Source organism: Dunckerocampus dactyliophorus, chromosome 16 (assembly GCF_027744805.1).
Source record: "Dunckerocampus dactyliophorus isolate RoL2022-P2 chromosome 16, RoL_Ddac_1.1, whole genome shotgun sequence".
NCBI classification, from domain to species: Eukaryota; Metazoa; Chordata; class Actinopteri; order Syngnathiformes; family Syngnathidae; genus Dunckerocampus; species Dunckerocampus dactyliophorus.
The window spans coordinates 14250650-14271255 of NC_072834.1; the positions used below are offsets into that span (position 1 = coordinate 14250650).

At 42.1% G+C, this 20606-nt stretch overlaps 1 protein-coding gene across 6 annotated transcripts in view; it reads right to left on the reverse strand.

Moving 5' to 3' along the window:
- Window positions 1-1833: 1833 nt before the first annotated feature.
- Window positions 1834-20606, reverse strand: part of LOC129168735 (replication protein A 70 kDa DNA-binding subunit-like) — a 37773-nt gene continuing 19000 nt past the window's right edge. For 3 of the 6 annotated variants that reach the window (XM_054754347.1, XM_054754346.1, XM_054754348.1), the window contains 10 exons: window positions 15943-16045; window positions 15799-15867; window positions 12544-12736; window positions 12338-12474; window positions 11994-12142; window positions 10521-10650; window positions 9036-9209; window positions 7147-7254; window positions 6957-7043; window positions 1840-4426 (listed from right to left, as the gene is read on the reverse strand). In XM_054754347.1, coding sequence (XP_054610322.1) covers window positions 4319-4426; window positions 6957-7043; window positions 7147-7254; window positions 9036-9209; window positions 10521-10650; window positions 11994-12142; window positions 12338-12474; window positions 12544-12736; window positions 15799-15867; window positions 15943-16045 — 1258 coding nt within the window. In that variant the 3' untranslated portion in view covers window positions 1840-4318. Of the gene's footprint in view, window positions 4427-6956; window positions 7044-7146; window positions 7255-9035; window positions 9210-10520; window positions 10651-11993; window positions 12143-12337; window positions 12475-12543; window positions 12737-15798; window positions 15868-15942; window positions 16046-20606 lie in introns of all 6 variants that reach the window. The other 3 variants (XM_054754344.1, XM_054754343.1, XM_054754345.1) reach the window with 2 other exon arrangements.

A 20606-nucleotide genomic window follows, 5' to 3' on the forward strand; every position in this document is an offset into this window, starting at 1 on the left:
TGATTGAGGGCGGCCTTATTTTTTTGCAGACACATTTCCAAACCAAGACAGTAAAGAAAGATAAAAGCGATTCAATGAAAGTGCAATACAACTAAAACTCATAAAAATGGCAGCCAATTCCCTGAGACTGAGCTGGTGCCGGTGTCCCTTTTTACACACCGCCTCACAATTGGCCTCTAAGTTCAGCCCAGAGTCAATGATTGAGCCCAGGTATTTGTACTGGGTCACCTGATTCAGAGTCTCCCCATGGATAGAGACTGGGTCAAAGCTGTGGGGCTTTAATAGGTCTTTCATGAATTTCCACTGTGTGATTCCTTATTTATAAATAGAGTATTTTCATAGTTAAGCGCATAGAAAACCTTCTTAGGACCTTCTAAATACGTTTTTTTTTAAAGTAGAGCCCTTTAGACATGAAATAACACCCCTATAGTCACATTTACACCCCCGTACACCCCAATACAGTAGAAATAACAGCAAATAAGACATAATATAGACCAGAGGCGGGCAAACTTTTCAACTCGCGGGCCACATTGGGTTAAAAAAGGAGCCATATATGTAGAGGTGGCTTCAAGCAGACATACTTCCTCACGGTGAAATGAAATGAAAACACCACATCCACAGCATCACATTAACGTTTCACATAAATCAACAAATAAGCGCTAATCGTAACGCGCAACTTAGAACAGTTATTTCCAAATGTCCGCAAGGCATGCTGGGTGGTCCTACTGCAACAACAATATGACCTATGAGCAATAAAACACTGGATATCAAGAATATGTTAACTCCTCGTTGACTTCTGACGACCTAATGAACATATTTTGCAATCAAGCAATGAGGCGACAAACACGGCAAAATGTCGGGAGAGAGAGTACCATAACCTACCCAGCATACCTTGCGGTGGGACTATGGGTGGTTTTTGGCATGGGTATTGCGCATATTTGTTTGTATGCCCACATGGTGCAGTAGGTAGGTTGGTTTGCGCGTCGTGTGTGTTTAAGTGTCGTCTGGTTTGGATGGCTTGTTTCTACAAGCTACAGATTGCATCTGACTATTTTGGCAACTCGTGTTCCACAATAGCACTGCAAGTAATGTTGCCAGCTAGTTTCCATGGTAAAAGTTTAAAAAAGGAATTTGGAAATGCTCGGTGGGCTGGATTAAGACGCTTGGCGTGCCTGATGAGGCCCGCGGGCTGCAGTTTGCCCACCCCTGATAGACTCACACATGTTAACATTTGGAGGGGTTCCTTGTTTTACTTCCAGTACTTTCTGTGGTGGCTATTGTCTCATCAATGTAACATTACTGACCAGTGTAGAATATTACATATCAACGTGTCTTTCAATGCCTTTTTTCACTGTCTTATTTATATTTTAGTTCATTTTGTCTTTATGCTTGAAAATGCTTAATTTAGGCCAAAAACATTAAATTTGAACAGATGTGCATATTTTTGACTAATAGGCCGTAGTCAAACTAGGAAACAGCTATTAATTTTGAAAAACCGTGAAAGAGTGAAGCTGCGAATTCAAAGCAAGGTGTGGTCATGGATGACTGATTATGACAGATTGGCTTTCATCTAAAATGTCCGATATCAGCACTCTGCTACAAGCAATCCATTCCAGATACCGCTCCAGCACTTCTATCGAGCAGCGCCCGGAGAGAGCCCACATGATCACAAGACGTGTGTACTAACTTACTAACAGAAGCAGAAGCGAAAAAAACGTCACAGCCAAGGGTAAAACCCGCCATGAAGAAGTCCCTGCATTGGCACAAATTCAACACGACCTACCCCGTCGTGCATCCAACAAAAAAAACATGAGAATCCTCACAATATTAATGAGGTGAAAAATAAACGTCAGTCGGTCCTCAACAACCAACACTAATCAAAACATGTGATAAGAGTGTTCCTCATTCCTACTGATTGTATCTTTGATACTTTCCTCGCTTTAGCCTTTCCTAACATTCCACACTACAAAATAAGCCATAAAAGTATGTAGGCCGATACTCAAGGTTTACTCTACATTTGTATTACTGTATATAGTAGATGTTATGTTCAAAATTTATCTTAAATCTAAATATAATTAAAATAAATCTTTAAATGTACATACACATGGAAATGTATGCTATATTTTAATTTTTTATTATGTAAATGTTTATGTAAATGGTAAATCTAAATTTTATGCAAAACCACTCCTCTCAAGTGTGCAGAGACCCGCCCACGTCTGTGTACACTAAATGCGGAGGTGGCGTGAAATGTGTGCCCGGGAAGGACCGAAACATGGTCAGTTCTCTCCAAGCAGGAGAGATGAATGGGTGGTTATGGCAGGCGTGCATGCTGCACTGACGTCCTTCATTGTTTTTCTTCAGCCATTCAGAGGTGGACTTGCTGGTGTGTTTTGGATCATTGTCCTGCTGCAGAACCCAAGTTGGTTTCAGCGTGAGGTCACAAACAGATGGCTGGACATTCTCCTTTAGGATTTTTTGGTAGACAGCAGAATTCATGGTTCCATTTATCACAGAAAGTCTTTCAGGTCCTGAAGCAGCAAAAGAGCCCCAGACCATCACACTACCACCACCACATTTTACTGTTGGTATGATGTTCTTTTTCTGAACCAGATATAATGGGACACACACCTTCTAAAAAGTTAAACCAACAGGGGCAGCAATGACTTTTCCACACAGGGCCATGTGCGTTTAAAAACTGCATTCTGTGTTCAGTTGGGTTGTCATTGATAAATATTTCAATTTTTTTCATGATCTGAAAAATCTAAGTGTGACAAAGAAATCAGTAAGGGGTCAAACACTTTCTCACCACTGTACTACAGTACAGCTGACGTGTAAGCACGAACAAGGGACAAAGCATGTTAGTGTGGATGTGTCACCTGGATGAAGAAATCACCTTGTTCAAGGTGTCAAAGCCCAGTGCAAGCAGGTGGTACTGGTGCTGGTTGGGCTGTCAACATGAATTGGCACTCTGCCTTCTCCTCGCTGGGACGCAGGGCGTCCTTGTTCCATCATGTTAATCCACTTTATGTTCCTGTCAAAGGGAAGTGGAAATACAACAGCAAGCGCAAAAATAACGATAGAACAAAAATGTCTGAAAAACTATTTTAATATTTTCTTCCTGGTTTATATTAACACTCGAAACCCCCAGTCCACCCCAACTGAGCCCTTACAAAAAGCACATGCCTCTATAAATATTAAAACACGAACACGTACACGTTCCACGCATACATACTCTGGGCTGACTCTTGGGGCACTGATCTTTGTGCGGCCTGCCCCTGTGGGCCTGGTGGCCTTCTGGCGGCCGGGGCCCGGCCTGGCTATTTGGGGCGGGGCTCTCTGGGAGGTGGAAGGCGGCCCCTTTCCTTTCATGCATTCTCAGTGACAATTACACGCCCACACATTCTTGCACCTTTATATATATGAAGTCTTCCTGACATACAGAGATACCTGTACATATGCACACTCACAGTACATACGTACTTCCCCACATTACTCACTGAGTTATCCAGGGTGTTATGTTGTTGGTTTTATTACGGCAATGGTGATATCAGCATGACTATAGTTTTTTTTTTGTTTGTTTTTCTTTTTACAATGATGTGCATTACAGTAATTTTCATTCTGTTCACTATCATGGATAATCATTTCATTACTACAATTATGTGTGACTGTTTCAATGCTATCATTGTGATCACTATCATAGTTCATCATTTCATGACTGCTATTATGTGTGACTGTTTCAATGCAGTATTGTCATTGTGATCACTATCATAGTTCATCATTTCATGACTGCTATTATGTGTGATTGTCATTGACAGCTTTGTCATTGTGGTTGTTGATATTGTTTTGTCCTTATGTCCTTGTTCGTCTTTATAGTTGTCACAGACATTTATTTGCTGATGTCGTCCTGTATGTTTTTGTTGTTCTATCACAATTGTTGTTGTTGCTGCTGTTGTCCTTGTCTCTTGTCTCTCTTTTTTTTGTTGTCCCCCTCTCATCTCCCCCCCCCTTCCTTTTCTCTTCTTCTCTTTCCCCTCCTGCTCCGGTCCAGTCGCTCCAAATTTGCTTTATAACAAGCATCAAAGTCAAATAAATTTTGTATGACAGGGGAAGTGTATATCACACTTCTCCCTGGCAGAGTAAATCTGTTGAGCACTGGACGGCATTTAGATCTACAATTCTATCTGCTTTAAAGGCTGGACAGGACAGGGAAAAAAAAAAAAAAAAAAAGAATAAAATGATGACGTGATTCAGTTCTGGACCAGCCAAAATAAAACTGTAGTGTAGTTCTGATGTTGGTTGTTTGGACCACTGGGCTCACTCAGGTCCTGTAGGACAGCGTGCGGATGTTGGCCAACAGCCTCCTGCTGTACTGCCTGTGGTCCACCGGATGGACCTCCAGAACTGTCACCTTCACTCGACTCTCATCCTGAAGAGCAACAGTGAACACAATGAGTCCAGTCTGACTACTCGTGAAGCTAGCAAAATATTACACAGCTATCAGCTTTACAATCAAACTTATTGTTACATGAATATCTATGATCAAATATCATAAATACATCCATCATTATGTGTTATTCAATGTCAGTTTATTGTGTGAAATGTGCAGGGAGTCTTATGTCCGTTGGAAAAAAAAAAAACCACGTTCATTAAATCGGCGCACTGCCACGGGAAATGAGCGTCTCGCATGCGTAGTGTTCCCGAGGAGCCATCCCGGGGTCAGGACTCGAGCACGCTCTCGGCCTTTCCGCTCAGACGCCGAGAATCAGCCGCTGGTAGCCAATTAGCATGCAAATAATAATGAGGCTAATTAGGCTGACACAGACACAAGCTAAATGCTCATTAATTAAAACCTTTGTTTTGCTGTTGCACATACATGACAAGTCTGTCGTCATGACGATGCTAATTGGAATATCTTAGGATAATATGTCCCTGCAGCATCAAACAATACATGCTGCAGACCACCAGGTAGAAGCACGACAATACAGTCATTCCTCGTTTATCGCGGCCACGATAAGTGAATGAATTTCCCTGAAGTAGGATTCAATATTAATCAATGGAACATTTTTGTAGTTACAGCATTGAAAACCTATTTATGTCTTTCGAAATACAATCATAAAATCTTTATCATCATTAGCGCCCTGTAGACATGAAATTACACACCCGTGTCACCTTTACATTCCTATTATTCTTTGTTTACACCACATTGCTCAACTGTAATGCGCCAGCTACGAGATCACTGCAGGGACACAAGAGGCGGCCATGGCTTTAACCAGCTGGTGAGCTAACTAGTTAACCTCCTATTTACTGTATTCTAAACTTAAAGGGTTTAAAATGGAGTGGGAAGAAGTACAAAGAAGCCAAAAACTTACCACTTCCACACAGAATGGGAGGAGAACATCTTTTCACTCTATTATGTTGGATATGTCATGGCTGATTCCAGTAGTGTGAGGGTAATCTAATGTCATGTCTCAATAATGGAACATCATTCCAAATGTTTTGACTAATAATATGCCATAGTCAACAATGAACAGCGGCCATTTATGAATGTTATTTATAAATTTTAAAAAAATCATGGAAGAGTGACAGAGCGATAATTGAACCATGATATTGCGAGGGACGACTGTACACCTCCATTATTAATTATTAATGCAGTGTTTCCCATACGTTAATTTATTTGTGGCGGCTCGCCACAATACATTTGGTGTTACCTGTGAGCCCTCGCGCATGAACCCATTATAATGGGACGGTCTGTAAATGTAGCTTGACGTTCCAGCTCTGTACAGTAGACAGTGGTATGCACATCACATACGCACACGCCTGCCAGAGAATAAGAAGACGTTGCAGGAGGGATCAGTGTTGTCAACTTAGCGACTTTGTCGCTGTATTTAGCAAGTATTCAGACCCCTCTAGATTCTCTTTTACAAAAAAGCAACTGTTGACAAATCTAGCTATTTTTTGTCACTTGGGAGACGCTAACACGAAAGCATGCATAGCTCTTCCCAACGAGCAGAAGGTGCTGTTGAAAAACACTCATACAAGTAGGTGGCTCAGTCTTGCTTGTGACATAAAAAAACACAAAAAGCAGCAACACAAGAAAGTTAATTTGTATATATAATATAGTTGTTTAGCTTTTCATGCTTTTTGCCTCTCCCACGGCGTCCATAAAACTCACATGCACATGTATGACATCATCCCGCCAACCCACCGCCACAAATAGATTAAAACCCTGTGGGAAACACTGTGCAGTCATCCTCTATCAGTTTTTCAGACATATATTAAATCACGCTGTTGGTTGAATACGGCTAACTATTAGTCAAAAAATATGCCTGAACTAAAATACAAATATACGTAAGCCATTAAGATGATTCAAATTGTGAAGGTAGTGTTTTACATTGGTCACTTGGTGTCAGTAATTGTTCGGTGAGATAAGCACCAGACTTGATTGCCGGAACAACAGGCTTTTATTGCAGGTTTGAATTATCGCACAGCAGGCACAATAACAACAACATACTAATAATCAGAATCATATTAATAACATGAGCTACTCTTGCGGTCATACCACACAACAAGCTAAAACTCAACTCTGAACACTCAAAGTTGCTTCCTGTCTGTCACCCATTCTGTTCCCCTGCAAGCACCGAATCGTGACACACATGAGCACAAGTTTTATTTCTTAGATAACTTATTTTCTCTACTGACTGTATTGTCTACTATATTGGGTAATACAAGTATAAAAGTGACTACAGGGGTGTTATTTCATGTCTAGACGGTTTAAACTATATATAGAAGATCATAAACAGGTTTTCGATGCCATAACTACAAAGATATTTTATTTATAAATAAGGAATCCTACTAATCCTACGCGTAAATTCACTTATCACGGTCGGGTCTGACACCAATTAAGCACGATAAACGAGGGACTACCATACTGATTATTAGTGGTTGACATTACTCACATTGTACGTCTCCAGTTTGACTCGGTTCTTAAAGATGTGTGTTGTGTAGCTGACTTTCTGGAACACTTCATTGAATGCATCCTCATCCTGAACAACATCAAACAAAAAAAGAAAAAGTGGTAACCAGGTGAAGCTAAAAGTGGAGTAAGCTACTTTAAACACAACGTGTGTGTGTGTGTATGTGTCTCACTGTGTCTTTCAGATGTCCCAGAGCTTCAGCGCTGTGACCCAGTAAGGCTTCAGCTGTCTCCTGGAAGCATGTCGCCCACTGGTTGTCCCCAAAGTCTGCTAAGTTGACCTGAACACATCACATGACCACACTTGACTGTAACTGTATGTTGACAGTGGAACCACAGTTTGACCCTGGAACAGATTTCCAGTATTTAACTATGTTTCCAGCATCACATGTTCAAGTTCACTTTCTCTTCTTAAAAAAATCAGTCCAACAGTTAAACCCCACCAACTGCCCTCTTGACGGATAATGAAGGAGGTTATAGATACCATTGGTCCCAGCTGTGTTCTTTTTATGAACAACTGCTTCAGCCTGGGTATTGTCCCCACTGCCCTTGAGCAAGTTAGACCAATTCTCAAAAAAACAAAACTAGACCCATCAACTCTGTCCAACTTCCGTCCAATTTCACATCTGCCCTTCCCGTCCAAGGTCATGGAGAGACTTGTCTTCTCAAAACTCCAGTCGTATTTGTCAATCCATTATATTGTTAACAAATTTAAATCGGGCTTTAGAACAGATTTCGCGTTATTGAAAGTACAAAATGACATCCTCACAGCCCCTGATGCTAAAAAGTCAGTTGTGCTGGTGTTTTTAGACCTTACAGCTGCTTTTGATACTGTGGACCACTCTAGAGCGGTGTTGGCCTACGTGGCTCTGTGCTTAAATGGTTCATGTCATATCTCACCAACAGGACTTTTTCAGTAATGATCAATAACTTTTCCTCTATCAGCGCTCCCCTCTTCTCTGGCATGCCCCATCCTTGGGCATACCTTATTTTCGCTATGCATGCTACTATCAGGACCAATCATCTACAGACACAATATCCATTTTCATTTTTATGCCGATGATGTACAGTTTACCTACAAGTAATGCTCAGTGACAAGAACACAGTAGATCCCCTCCATAGCTGCCTACATGACATCAAACAATGGCTGTCTCAGAATTTCCTTCATTTACATGAAGGAAAAACGGAGTACATTGTTTTTACCCCAGATTCACCGCACAGGGAACCCAATTTTAACACTCCTACCCCTCTTTTGGCTCCTGCTGTTAAAAACGTTGGTGTGTTTTTTGACAACAGTCTAAAGTTTGATAAGCAAATTAATTCTGTGGTCAGAGCAAGTTTCTTCCACCTCAGGCTCCTGGCAAAGGTAAAGACCTTTTTATCAAGTACAGATCTTGAAAAAGCAATTCATGCTTTCATCAGCTCAGGGCTTGATCCCTCAGCACTTGAGTAAATCAGTCCCTCCTCTGCAGGCTCCAGTTGGTACAAAACGCAGCTGCTTGCCTCCTTACTAATGCTCCGAAATACGCCCATATCACTACAGTTCTCCGTTCTCTCCATTGGCTCCCAGTAGTCTAGAACCAATTTTAAAGTCCTTAGGCCATTAATGGCCTTGCTCCAGCATACTTGGCTGAGCTTTTAACTGCCCATCACCACTTCAGGTCCCTGCGCTGTTCTCAAAACACAACATTAGAAGTCCCAAGGATGAAATACAAAAAAATGGGGTGATCGCGCTTTTGCTGCGTTTGCCCCCACACTTTGGAACTCCCTTCCTTCCACCTGCGTAACGGTCTATTACTGATTTATCAGTTTTTAAATCTCATTTAAAAACCCATTTATTCAAGACTGGCTTTTGACACATGATGGCTATATGTATTTTAGATGTGATTCTGTGCATGTATTTTTATTTTGTTTTAGTTGTTTTTATTATATCTTATTCGATTTTACCCTGTTCTTATTTTCTATAATGCGTTGTTACTCTTGTGAAGCACCTTGGGCACCAGTGGGATGTTGTAAGGTGCTATACAAATTAACTTGGATTTGATTTGAAGTTCATACTCACGATGAGAATAAATCTGTATTTAAAGTTGGGGAAGTCCTTGTTACACTTCTCGCAGTGGTACCGCCCGTTCTGCTCCACGACCTTCTTGTTGCAGGAGGCGGTGGCACACGCCTGGTACAGACAGTTCTCTTTGCGCATGTACACAACCGTGGCCACGCAGCTGAAGTAGTCCGCCTGCAGTCCAGTCAAAACACAAACCTGTTTTATCATAAAGCTCAGTGACAGAAGCCAGCAATGAAATAAAAGAAAAAAATTAATCAAAACTTCGCTTCATCAGATGAAATGTTGCCAAGAAGCGTGCCAAGCTGTTAGCAGCTAACGCTTCTCACACACGCACGCACGCACACATGACAAGCACGCAAGGTCATATGCAAACTCGAGTCACATCTGTTAAACCTCCCTTGCATGTGAAGGCAAGTGTGCATGGTGGGAAGGGAATGTCATTAAACCTCAATTAGCGACACAACCAGTCGACCAATCAGCCCCTAACAAGTCAACAAATGCTAATTCGGCAGAGGGAGACCAGTTGTCTCTTCTCACTGGTTTTCCATGAATATTAATGCGAGCCTCACACGCGGCAGATGAACTGTGTCTCAGCAGGATGCGTACATGCCAGCACATGTACCCACACATGTGTAATACATTTAGTACATTTGCATAATTAAATATAGTGCAGCTAAATAGTATGCAGGGGGAGTTTCTTCCACTAGAATAGGGTGTCCAAAGTGCAGTCCGGGGGCCATTTTTGACCTACATTGAACTGCGTTCAGCAATCGTACCAAGTACAGATGGCCCCACCACAGCCTTCCGTTTTTCTGTTCGCTGGAAAAAGTTCCCCCTGCTCTACATTAATAAAAGATGGATCATGAACCTGGATCAGTACCACTGTCTACAGTAAAGCTAACATGGACATCCAGTACATGTTGGACTATGACAGCATCAAAGTTGCCCACATTCTGCCTTAAGATGGTTGCAGCTGTCTTGGTGACCTCCACAGTTCCTGTCAGTCAAATTCTATGTGACACTTCCCCCCCCCTCAGCGACCATTGAGTCACTGCCTCATAACAAGACAAGATGTCCGTCTCAGCAGACCCCCCCCACACCCCCCCACCCCCCCACCCGAAAACACATAGTAAGGAACTTTTGCTTAATTAGGAGACTTCACCCGTTAGCAAGAGCCCTATGCCTCCATCAAGCAGTCCAGCGACATGTTTCCGCCTGCCTCATCACATTTTTCAGACAACTAGCACTTTAGGGGATGGGGGGGCTGTTACAGCTGGTGGGAGGGACGGGGCAGTATTGCAAGAGGACAACTTAAAACTACAGGGTTCTTTCCTGAGAAGCATTTGAGCGGGACCACAGGCCACTTTAAAACTATCCAAGTGTCAGGAGGAGACAGCAAAGACGTGCTTAATTGGCACCTTTCAAGCCAGATACCACAAGTGTCTTGGAGCCGGTGTGTGTGTGTGTATGTGTGCACTTCACCTTCTCGCTGTGCCCCATTTGTTCCGCCTTGATGTCGTTGAGAGACTTCCAGTTGGTCCTGATTTCTTCACCCATGGACTTGGTTGCTGTCAAGGACTGACTTTGGAAGGAGTGGCCTACCTGGTTGTACCTATGCATGCAGAGAACACGTAGCGCCAAGTATATCACTTTTCATGTCACCATTCATAAAACTGCTTAGGTTTTTTGTAAACAGCATTAAATGATTTTTAAAATGAAACCTATAAAACTGAAAACTGCTAGCTGGTTCTTTACCTCTCTACTGAACACACTGCTTCCATCTTTCATCCACTTACTTTGTCCGTTTATGCAGTAGACTCGTGACGCGAGACACACTTGCTGTCCCTGTGTACTGTGTACCGGAAATCGGTACACCTTTGTACCGTACCATTACACCCTTCCTACATCCATCCATCCATCCATCCATCCATCTTCTGTGCCGCTTATCGTCACTAGGGTCGCGGGTATGCTGGAGCCTATCCCAGCTGACTTCAGGCGAGAGGCGGGGTACACCCTGGACTGGTCGCCAGTCAATCGCAGGGCACATATAGACAAACAATCATACACACTCACATTCATACTTATGGACAATTTAGAGTCACCAATGAAACCCCTACTACATACACTATTTAATAATGTGTCCACAAATGGACCATTCACTCATGATGTACTTACACTTCCATTCAACACCCAATAGGATTCTTTCATAGAAAAACAATGTGGAGAGTTATCATTGCAAAGCTAGTTGAAACAATCCCATAAAGCTCTGCCTCTCCACAGGAGCTTGAGTCTGTGTCCCTAAAAGGAAGCGTGAAAGTCAATCTGCTCCTCTGAAGAACATTTGTCATTCATGCACGGCTGGAGTGTGAGCAGCTGAGATGAGACTGGAAAGGTGCACGAAGGTAGGAAGGGACATTTGTTGTGTTCTTGTTATTTAACCCGTGAATGTCAGAACAAGTATTGACCACAGACTAATGAGGTTATTAAACTGCCGTTGTGACACACACCAAAGAGGTGGTGTGATCCAGTGTTGCATGTGCACCGTTGTTCACCAAAATACTCTCAATTCACCACATGCATGCTTGGGAGCAGCCTTGATGAAGGCGTGAGTCATACTTTCAGATCCATGCACCAGGGAGGCTAATAAGCTCCATGTAGATGTGTCCCATCTGGTTCGCATCACACACACATACACAACACAACACAACACAACACACACATACGCGCACACACACGCGCACACAGCCAGCATCAACAAATATCAGCCTTCCATCCCGCTGATGATCCCACTGGGACAGAGGAAGAGGAGGCACGTACGGCACCAACATCCTGACAAGTGCGCATTAGAGCCGCTGTGAGTGCACTGCACGGTGTAAGGCAGCCAGCTTTGGACTATTCAACTGCATATTGTTTGGAAAGATGATTCAAAGGACGCTGGCGTTTGTGCACACTCACCAGGCTCTCAGTTTGAAGGCCTCAGTGATATCAGGGTTGACCATGAGTGTGGAGCTAAAGAGTGCTGAGAGCGAGCGGCCGCCAAAGTCCGACAAGCGCGCTCCTTTGATGGCAACCACGGGGTGAGGGCACGTGTTAAAATTCTGAGCCTGAAGACAGAAGAAGAATTCAGTGGAGGAGAAACCAGACAATTGTCTTGTTTGCACTGCATCATACTGAGAGCTGTCCCTAATATTTAGACCCTCTCATGTAGCTAACGAAGGAAGCCAACATTTTAAAATCAACTCTCAAAATGATGTTGCACACCTGCCAACACACAACAAAAGAATGATGGTGCCCATTACCTCGTCTCCCCACAGTGTGAGCGCCACCATCTTTCCACTCGAGTCCGTCAGCATGAGCACCCTCTTTTGGATCTGTTTGCCAGCCTTGGTGTTGACGACAGACACGTCCTCCACCTCCTCGCACACGCCTATCACATCTACAGGCGACACACGTGTCAATAACCGACAATTGGCACACTCGTTAGAAAATGAAAAAAACTCCTCACCAACGATTGCGTCCGTTTCAATGTCCTCCAGCTGTGAGATGGGCACAAAGTCGCAGTGCATGGTGGGTAAGCCCTTGCTGTCCTGGCAGGGCACGATGTGCGAGTTGGCATTGAGCGTCACCTCGTACTTGTTCTTCAGAGAGTTGAACTGTTTGTTGGCCACCTTCAGAGAGCCCTTGGAGATCAAGAAGACCTGTGCCATCGCGTTAGAAAGGTACGTTATTTGTCACGTGCCACTAAGTTCTGTGTGTGTGCCAGCAACCATCCACTAATGGAAAGATGATCCAATTAGGAAAAAAAGAGGCCTCCAAGACTCTTTAAGACCAAGTGCTCATCAAGTACACAGAAAAAAAGCTTCCAGCAGGACTTCAACACTTTAGACTATGTTGGATCAAGACCAACTACTCACAAAGCTACTGATTTGCACTCAAGTGAAAAGCACAGCATCAAGTAAACAGTTGCTGTGTCACGTAGTTGCCCCTCGTCACATGGGAGGACAAATTTTGCTGCTTCACTCGATAATGTTTTTTGAAAAATATATTCATAAATCATACTGCTTCATGGTTGAATACGTCCTACTATTGGTCAAAAATATGCATATTGAAGCAAATGCTACACTTTTTTGCCTAAATTAAACATTCAAGCATAAAAATGGCTAAATCAACTAAAATACAAATATAAATAATTCAAAGGACCCATTCAAAGACAATCAAATGTAGTATTCTGCATTAGTCACTAGGTGTCAGTATTGTTACTGTAATGTTCAGTGAGAGACAAGCACCAGACTTGATCACCGGAACAACAGGCTTTTATTGCAGGTTTAAATTATCTCACAACAGACACAATAATACCCAATAATACTGCCTACTTTTGTGGCCGTTTCCCACACAAGGCTGAAACTCAACTCTGAACCCCCGACATCACTTCCTGTCCAAAGATGAGTTTCATCTTGCTGTGGGTTATGGCTGTTAACGTAGCCTATGTTTTTATTAGGGATTTTTATTAGGGATAATTGTGCCTGTTGTGCGATAATTACTAGCTGCAATAAAAGCCTGTTGTTCCAGTGATCAAGTGTGGTGATGCTTGTGCCTCATCGACCGTTAGTAACATTACTTGCCACCCGCTGACTTGTGCAGAATACTTTGTCAATGTCTTCTTAATGCCTTATATTTGTAATTTGTATTTTGTTCATTTAGGCATTTGTATGCTTGAATATGTCTAGTTTATGCAAAAAATGCAAAACATTAGCTTAAACATGCATGTTTTGACTAATAGGCCATGTTCAACCACAACACCGCATGATTTAATATATTTTTGAAAAACCATGATAGAGTGGAGCTGCAAAATTCAAACCGCCGTGACGAGGGACGACTGTTTCGCCAAGACGGCGACTATAGAGGCTGTTAAGTGTCCAGGGTCTCGTCTATAAAGCTTGTGTACGTACATAGGCCACCTTTGTAGCTGGCCTACTCACTTTTTGGAGACATGGCAAAAAGGCGACGCACACATTAAATGGTGAAGAGAAATCATGTTAGAAATAAACATGCATTGGAAGCCAAAGATTTATCCATCACTGCATGAAAACACGAAAACTGCCGTTATTGACTTAAAAACGTTTGTGGAAAGTGTGAAAGTGAAAAAATGACACTGGCGGATATCATTTGTCATTTATAAACACCATTACGCACCAGTGTATTATCCGGACTAAAAGATACGTGAAAACAACACAGCACTTGGATATTTCATTATTTTATTTTAGCATGAGAATATTGTTGTCAAGTTGTCAATTAAATCACTCTATAGGGTTTAAGAACTATGGGCCTCATTCTTGAAACGTTCTTATGCACAAATGTGTTCTTAAAGCCTTCTTCCGAAGATTTTTGGCATTCACGAAACGTGTTCTTAACTCACAGTTCTTAGATCTTAGAACAAATTCTACGAACGCTCAGGAGGACTCTTACGCACAAACAAAGGTTGCACTTTCAATGCGCAATCGCCCTCATGATGGATTTTGCAACCTGATCCCAAAAAATGTAGTGCAAATAAAATATTCCAACAATTATTTATCATCAAAACAACTAAAATATACTCCATGGATAAATATATATTCAAATCCCAATTCATCAAAAAAAAAAAAAAAAGTAGCTGGCTGGACGTGCACTGCACAGAGAGAATGTAAAGGGACCATGTAGATTTATTTGCTGAAAGCCACGAATATTTGATGTCCCACTTCAGGCTTCAGGCTTCCCTCTCTGTTCTTGCAGGTGTGCAGGATCATCAGAATAACATCGCAATGAAACGTGGTGTGCCTATTACGCACGTAGCACCCCCAGATAACGACATGCGCCCCCAGCCACGTCTTGAGCCTCAGTCCTCAGTGCTCCGTTTCTCGCTTTTATTTAGACAGTTTATCTAAAAATAAGACAGTTCTTGGTTGCATATGTCAAGTTTGTCATGAAGAGTAACATTTATTTGTCTTACCATGGCCTTTATTTGAGTGAATAGTGTCAGAGCCGTGTGCGTAAATTTACCCATTACTTTCCTTTTCCACAAATGATGGGGTTTTGTTTTGAGTGCTTTGAACTAACACACAACTTTAGTTTCTCATTAAATAATTATAATATACCTTACATTTTGATGGTGTTAATTTCATCGTTATGTTAAATATTTTTTAAATATCCGTCTGGAATTACCCCAACTCATTTTTGACAGATCTTCATCCCCGTTTTGACTCTTTGCATCCACCTTTAAAGTAAAACTACACTGTCCCATCCACAATCCTTATGTGAGACATAAGGAACAACCTTGCCTTTCCATTAGCAAGCACCTGCTCTCACGCAACACGCCTCTCGCCTGCATGTCTCGCGGCCGTGTTTACCACGATGGCGTGCCAATGACACAGAGAGGTCACAATGTCAATGTCAGTGCAGCCAACTAAGCAATTATGTTTGGACTGAATCAGCAGAAACTGATCATGTAGACCAGGGGGATCCAAAGCGCGGCCCGGGGGACATTTTCACACCTCAGTTGTTTCTGTAGTGTCCCTCAGTATATTCAAAATAAATGTATTCATTATTACTTGTAATATGATTTATTATTACATAATACACCATCACAAAGATAAGATGTTGACGTTTTGCTCATACATGTCAGTGAAATCAGATCCCTTAAAAAAATCTAGTAAGCACCTTTGCTGGCACAAACTACCTCCAAGACTTTTGACAGGAATCTCCCAGAAGCTCCCAATGTGCTCACCTTGTTTTGCTCCACCAGAGAGAAAAACTTGTCCACTTCCTTGTTGAAGGCCGTGATCTTGATTTCTCCCTGCACAACATTGAAGACAACATGTGAAGGTGGTTGTGACTGTGCGCGTGCGGGTGACCGTGCCTTTCTTCTCACACTCTCATCCACAATGTCAAAGGAGAAGACCTTCCCCTCCCCTCTGGAGTTACTCCACTGGCGGATGTTGGACTTGCTGGTGACTCTGGCTCTGATGGTCCAACTGCAACACAAACAGTGGCATGACTACAAAGCATTCTATCACCTATAAATCACATTTAATAACAACAATGGCATTTGGTTTGCTAGTGGTTAGCATGTTGGCCACACAGACAGGAGCTCCGGGTACTCCATCTTCCTCCCACATTCCAAAAATATGTATGTTAGGTTAATTGGAGACTCTAAATTGTCCCCGCGATCCTAGTGAGGACAGGCGACATAAAAAATGAATGACTGAATGAATGAATGGCATTAACTAGTGTAGGAAACGGCGTGTGTGAGTGCTGAAGAGCTGAAGCTATAAATGCTATACAAAAATGTGCAATTATGAGAAAAGTGGGAGTTTTTGTTACGTGGAAAACTGTTACCGTAAATGTTTGGAATATGCTGAGCACTGGAAATTGTCAAGATCAAAGGGAGTTTACAGTGGGTACGGAAAGTATTCAGACCCCCTTAAATGTTTCACTATTTGTTTCATTGCAGCCATTTGCTAAAATCATTTTAGTTCATTCTTTTTCTCATTAACGTACACTCAGCACACCATCTTGACAGAAAAACCCCCCAGAAATTTTTGCAAATGTATTAAAAAGAAAAACTGAAATATCACGTGGTCATAAGTATTCAGCCCCTTTGCTGTGAGACTCATTAAGTCACGTGTTTCCATTTCTTCTGATCCTCCTTGAGATGGTTCTACTCCTTCAATGGAGTCTAGTTATGTTTAATTAAAGTGATTGGACTTGATTAGGAAAGGCACACACCTGTCTATACAAGACCTTACAGCTCACAGTGCATGTCAGAGCAAATGAGAATCGTGAGGTCGAAGGAACGGCCCAAGAGCTCAGAGACAGAACTGTTGCACGGCACGGATCTGGCCAAGGTTATACAATAATTTCTGCAGCACTCAAGTTTTCTAAGAGCATAGTGGCCTCCATAATTCTTAAATGGAAGAAGTTTAAGACGACCAGGAACTCTTCCTAAACCCAGCCGTCCAGCCAAACTGAGCAATCGTGGGAGAAGAGCCTTGGTGTCTTATGTGTCAGGTAATTTTCAAGAAGTATTTCATATACCAGATATTTAATTTGAATTAAATAAATTAATGTAAATAAATTAATCAAGTAATTTCTTTATTCTAAACGCTGAAGTAGATTGAGATAGTGGGCTGATGTACAATGTAGCCAAGCTAATATACAACAACAGAAAAAACAGGACAAAATCACATCAAGTGCGTGAAAGTTAGTTTCAGGAATAAAAAAGTTAATTAATAAAACAATTAAATGATTAAGTATTAAGACCTACTTTTAGAATGAAAACATTATTCACAATTCAGACATGGCTCAGTTTACGATCGGTCAATGTTTTAGACAAACATCACTTCAAATGACTGACATGTGGAAAGTATCGATATTTTCATTTGAGAATCCATTTCAGAGCACGAAGAGCTGGTTTCGAAAATATCAATATTTCAGTATTGATCTGCACATCACTAGTCAATGCAGTCGGCTCCGATTGTTCTTTGTATCAGTTAGGGGTGAGCCAATCCATTTTTTTTTTCACTTCCGATCCAATTTGGAGACCTGCCAATACCAGAGCTCTGTCTAGATTAACATGCAACCACACCAATATCAGCAAATGTAGCTACAAGAATATCACCAAACGTAGTTGTCTCCACACCTTCAGCGCCGCACACACAAGCCATCAACCTGGTGCGTTCATGGCTTCACAGACAGTCAGACAAGACAGAACTCTTTAACGTCGCACTTCCGGGTCACTACATTTTTTACTGTTGATTTGATCTGAGGCTGTAATAAACTCCTGTCTACAGGCAAGTACGATATTGTAGCGACCTGAAAGTTTTGTGCAGTGTTAAGTAGTTTGCGATGACCAACTGTTTTATGTGGCTGTGAATGTGTCAGGCACAGCGCTTGTGTGTGCGTGGAGGCAGCTACTTTCGCTGACAATTTTCGAGCTACGTTTGCTGACAACATTAAAGCAGAGACGTGTCCCTCATGGATCGGAAATCCCCGCAGGTGGTATATATAGTTTCCAATACAGTACGTGAATTATGCTGGTATCTGGACCTGATACCACTACTGAATGGCCGCACACACGTAGTGCCTGTGCACGCGTGCATCCCAAATGTAACTGTAGAGGAGCAATCACATTACAGTTGCTTCCGCTGAATGTGTGTTTGTTCCCACCACCCTCAAAAGCTGTACACCACAGGTGTCAAACTCAGGGCCTGGGGCCAGATTCAGGCCCCATATCATTTAATGTGGCCCACGAAAGCCTGGAAGTAATACACATCAAAAAGACACTTGAAAAAAATATATATTAGCATTTTATTTTTACCTTGTTATTAGAAACAATGGGTCTCATTCACTAACATCTTCTTAAAAGTCTTCTTAAGAAGTGTACTTAAGAAGGCGCGGGTTGGAAACTGCGCCACATTCACGACACGTTCTTAAGTAGGGATAATCGTTCGCACCAGTGTTCTTAGGTTGATGAATGCCAACTGCGATGCCCGTGCATGTGAGGCCTAATTTGCATAGGTCACCGCCTATTATTTCCTATATAAGGTCAAAAATGTGCCGTGCGCAACAGGCAGCTGGAGGCGGAGATGGCAACGCGCAAGGGCAAGACTGAGGAGCAGCTGGACAACAAACGAAAAAAAAACTAATTCTACTGAAATAGAGGTGCTTTTACAAGGAATGACCGAACACAAGACCACCTTATTTTCACGTGTATCCACCGGTCATCAGGCCATCCAAAAAGAGTTGGCATGGAGCACCATTGCAGGAAACATAAATGCCGTTTCCACGGAGAAACGCACCACCGCAGAGGTTAAAAAGAAGTGGTTTGACTTAAAATAGACTCAAAAAAAAAGATTAGACTGCATCGGAGGGATCTGGAGGAAACGGGAGGTGAGCCATCAATCAGAAACCAAACCATTTCGGAAACTCTAGAAAATATTTACACAATCATGATGGGAAAATAAAGTCAAAATACATAGTTTGTGTGTGACAATTTATTTTTCTGTGGTTACATTTGATTAGACGCTGCCTAATTAATACAGCAGCCCCGTGCTCTGGCTCAAGACGTGGCTGGGGGCGCATGTCGTTATCTGGGGGTGCTACGTGCACAATAGGCACACCACGTTTCATTGCGATGTTATTCTGATGATCCTGCACACCTGCAAGAACAGACAGTGAAGCCTGAAGCGGGACATGAAATATTTGTCGCTTTCAGCAAATAAATCTACATGGTCCCTTTACATTCTCTCTCTGTGCAGCGCACGTCCAGCCAGCTACTTTTTTTTGATGAATTGGTATTTGAATATATATTTATCCATGGAGTATATTTTAGTTGTTTTGATGATAAATAATTGTTGGGATATTTTATTTGCACTACATTTTTTGGGATCAGGTTGCAAAATCCAATCCAATCCACAAGCTTTGCTTGTGCGTAAGAGTCCTCCTGAGCGTTCGTAGAATTTGTTCTTAGATCTAAGAACTGTGAGTTAAGAACACGTTTCGTGAATGCCAAAAATCTTCGTAAGAAGGCTTTAAGAACACATTTGTGTGTAAGAATGTTTCGGGAATGAGGCCCAATCTCTTTAAAAATGTATTTTTTTTTTTATTAATTACAAAAAAAACCCTAAAAGGTATTTATCTTTCTTTCTGCTTGGCACCTTAACTTCTGATTTCAATGTGAGTAAGTAAATATATAATGTAAGTACTGTAAATGATCAAATGTGTCGTAATATCATATGGCAATTATACATTTATATGGTTTCACAGTACAGGCAGCCCCCTGAGGGCAACTATAACTGCACTGTGGCCCACGGTGACAAGTTTGACGCCCCTGCTGGAAACCTAGAGGAAACTGTTGAAACCTGTTGAGAAATGTGGAAGGAGTAAAGCGTAAAAAAACTGTTATGGTGCAGAATAGCATAATAACTAGGGATGTCTCGATCACCGTTTTATGCTGCTGATTCTGATACAGATCATCCATCAGCCAATACCGATGACATAGATTAAGTGTAAATTTAAAAAATTACTTTTGGCTATATGATATGAAAAAAAGAACCGTAAAATCACCTTCATTTAGACAAAAACATATTTACTTACTTTTTCAAGAGAACATACAGTATTTCATTGGTGAAACTTAGAGAGGATGAAACGCCTACTTTAAGGAGACTTTGGGTGCAAGAGCGCACAGATTGAAACCCGGTGTCCTCCACCACCGACAAAGGCCGGTCATCCATCCATCCAGTTTCTAATCCAACCACTTTTCGGGCTATCCGCCTTAGACCTCCGACTGCCACGCATATACGGACGAGTGACCAGCACTAGCCACATTACCTGCCGCCCGACTGATGATCACATCGCGAGCCTCGAAAACTCACCACACCCCGTCAAGTGCCAGACCCCCCAATGCCGCACCAAACTATAGCTTTTTAACGTGCCACCCCAGCGAGATATTTCTCGAGGCAATTTGATTGTTTTTTTTGCACCGTTCAAAATCTATATCACTCTCCCAAACGACAGGTTAAGTCCAACACGGCA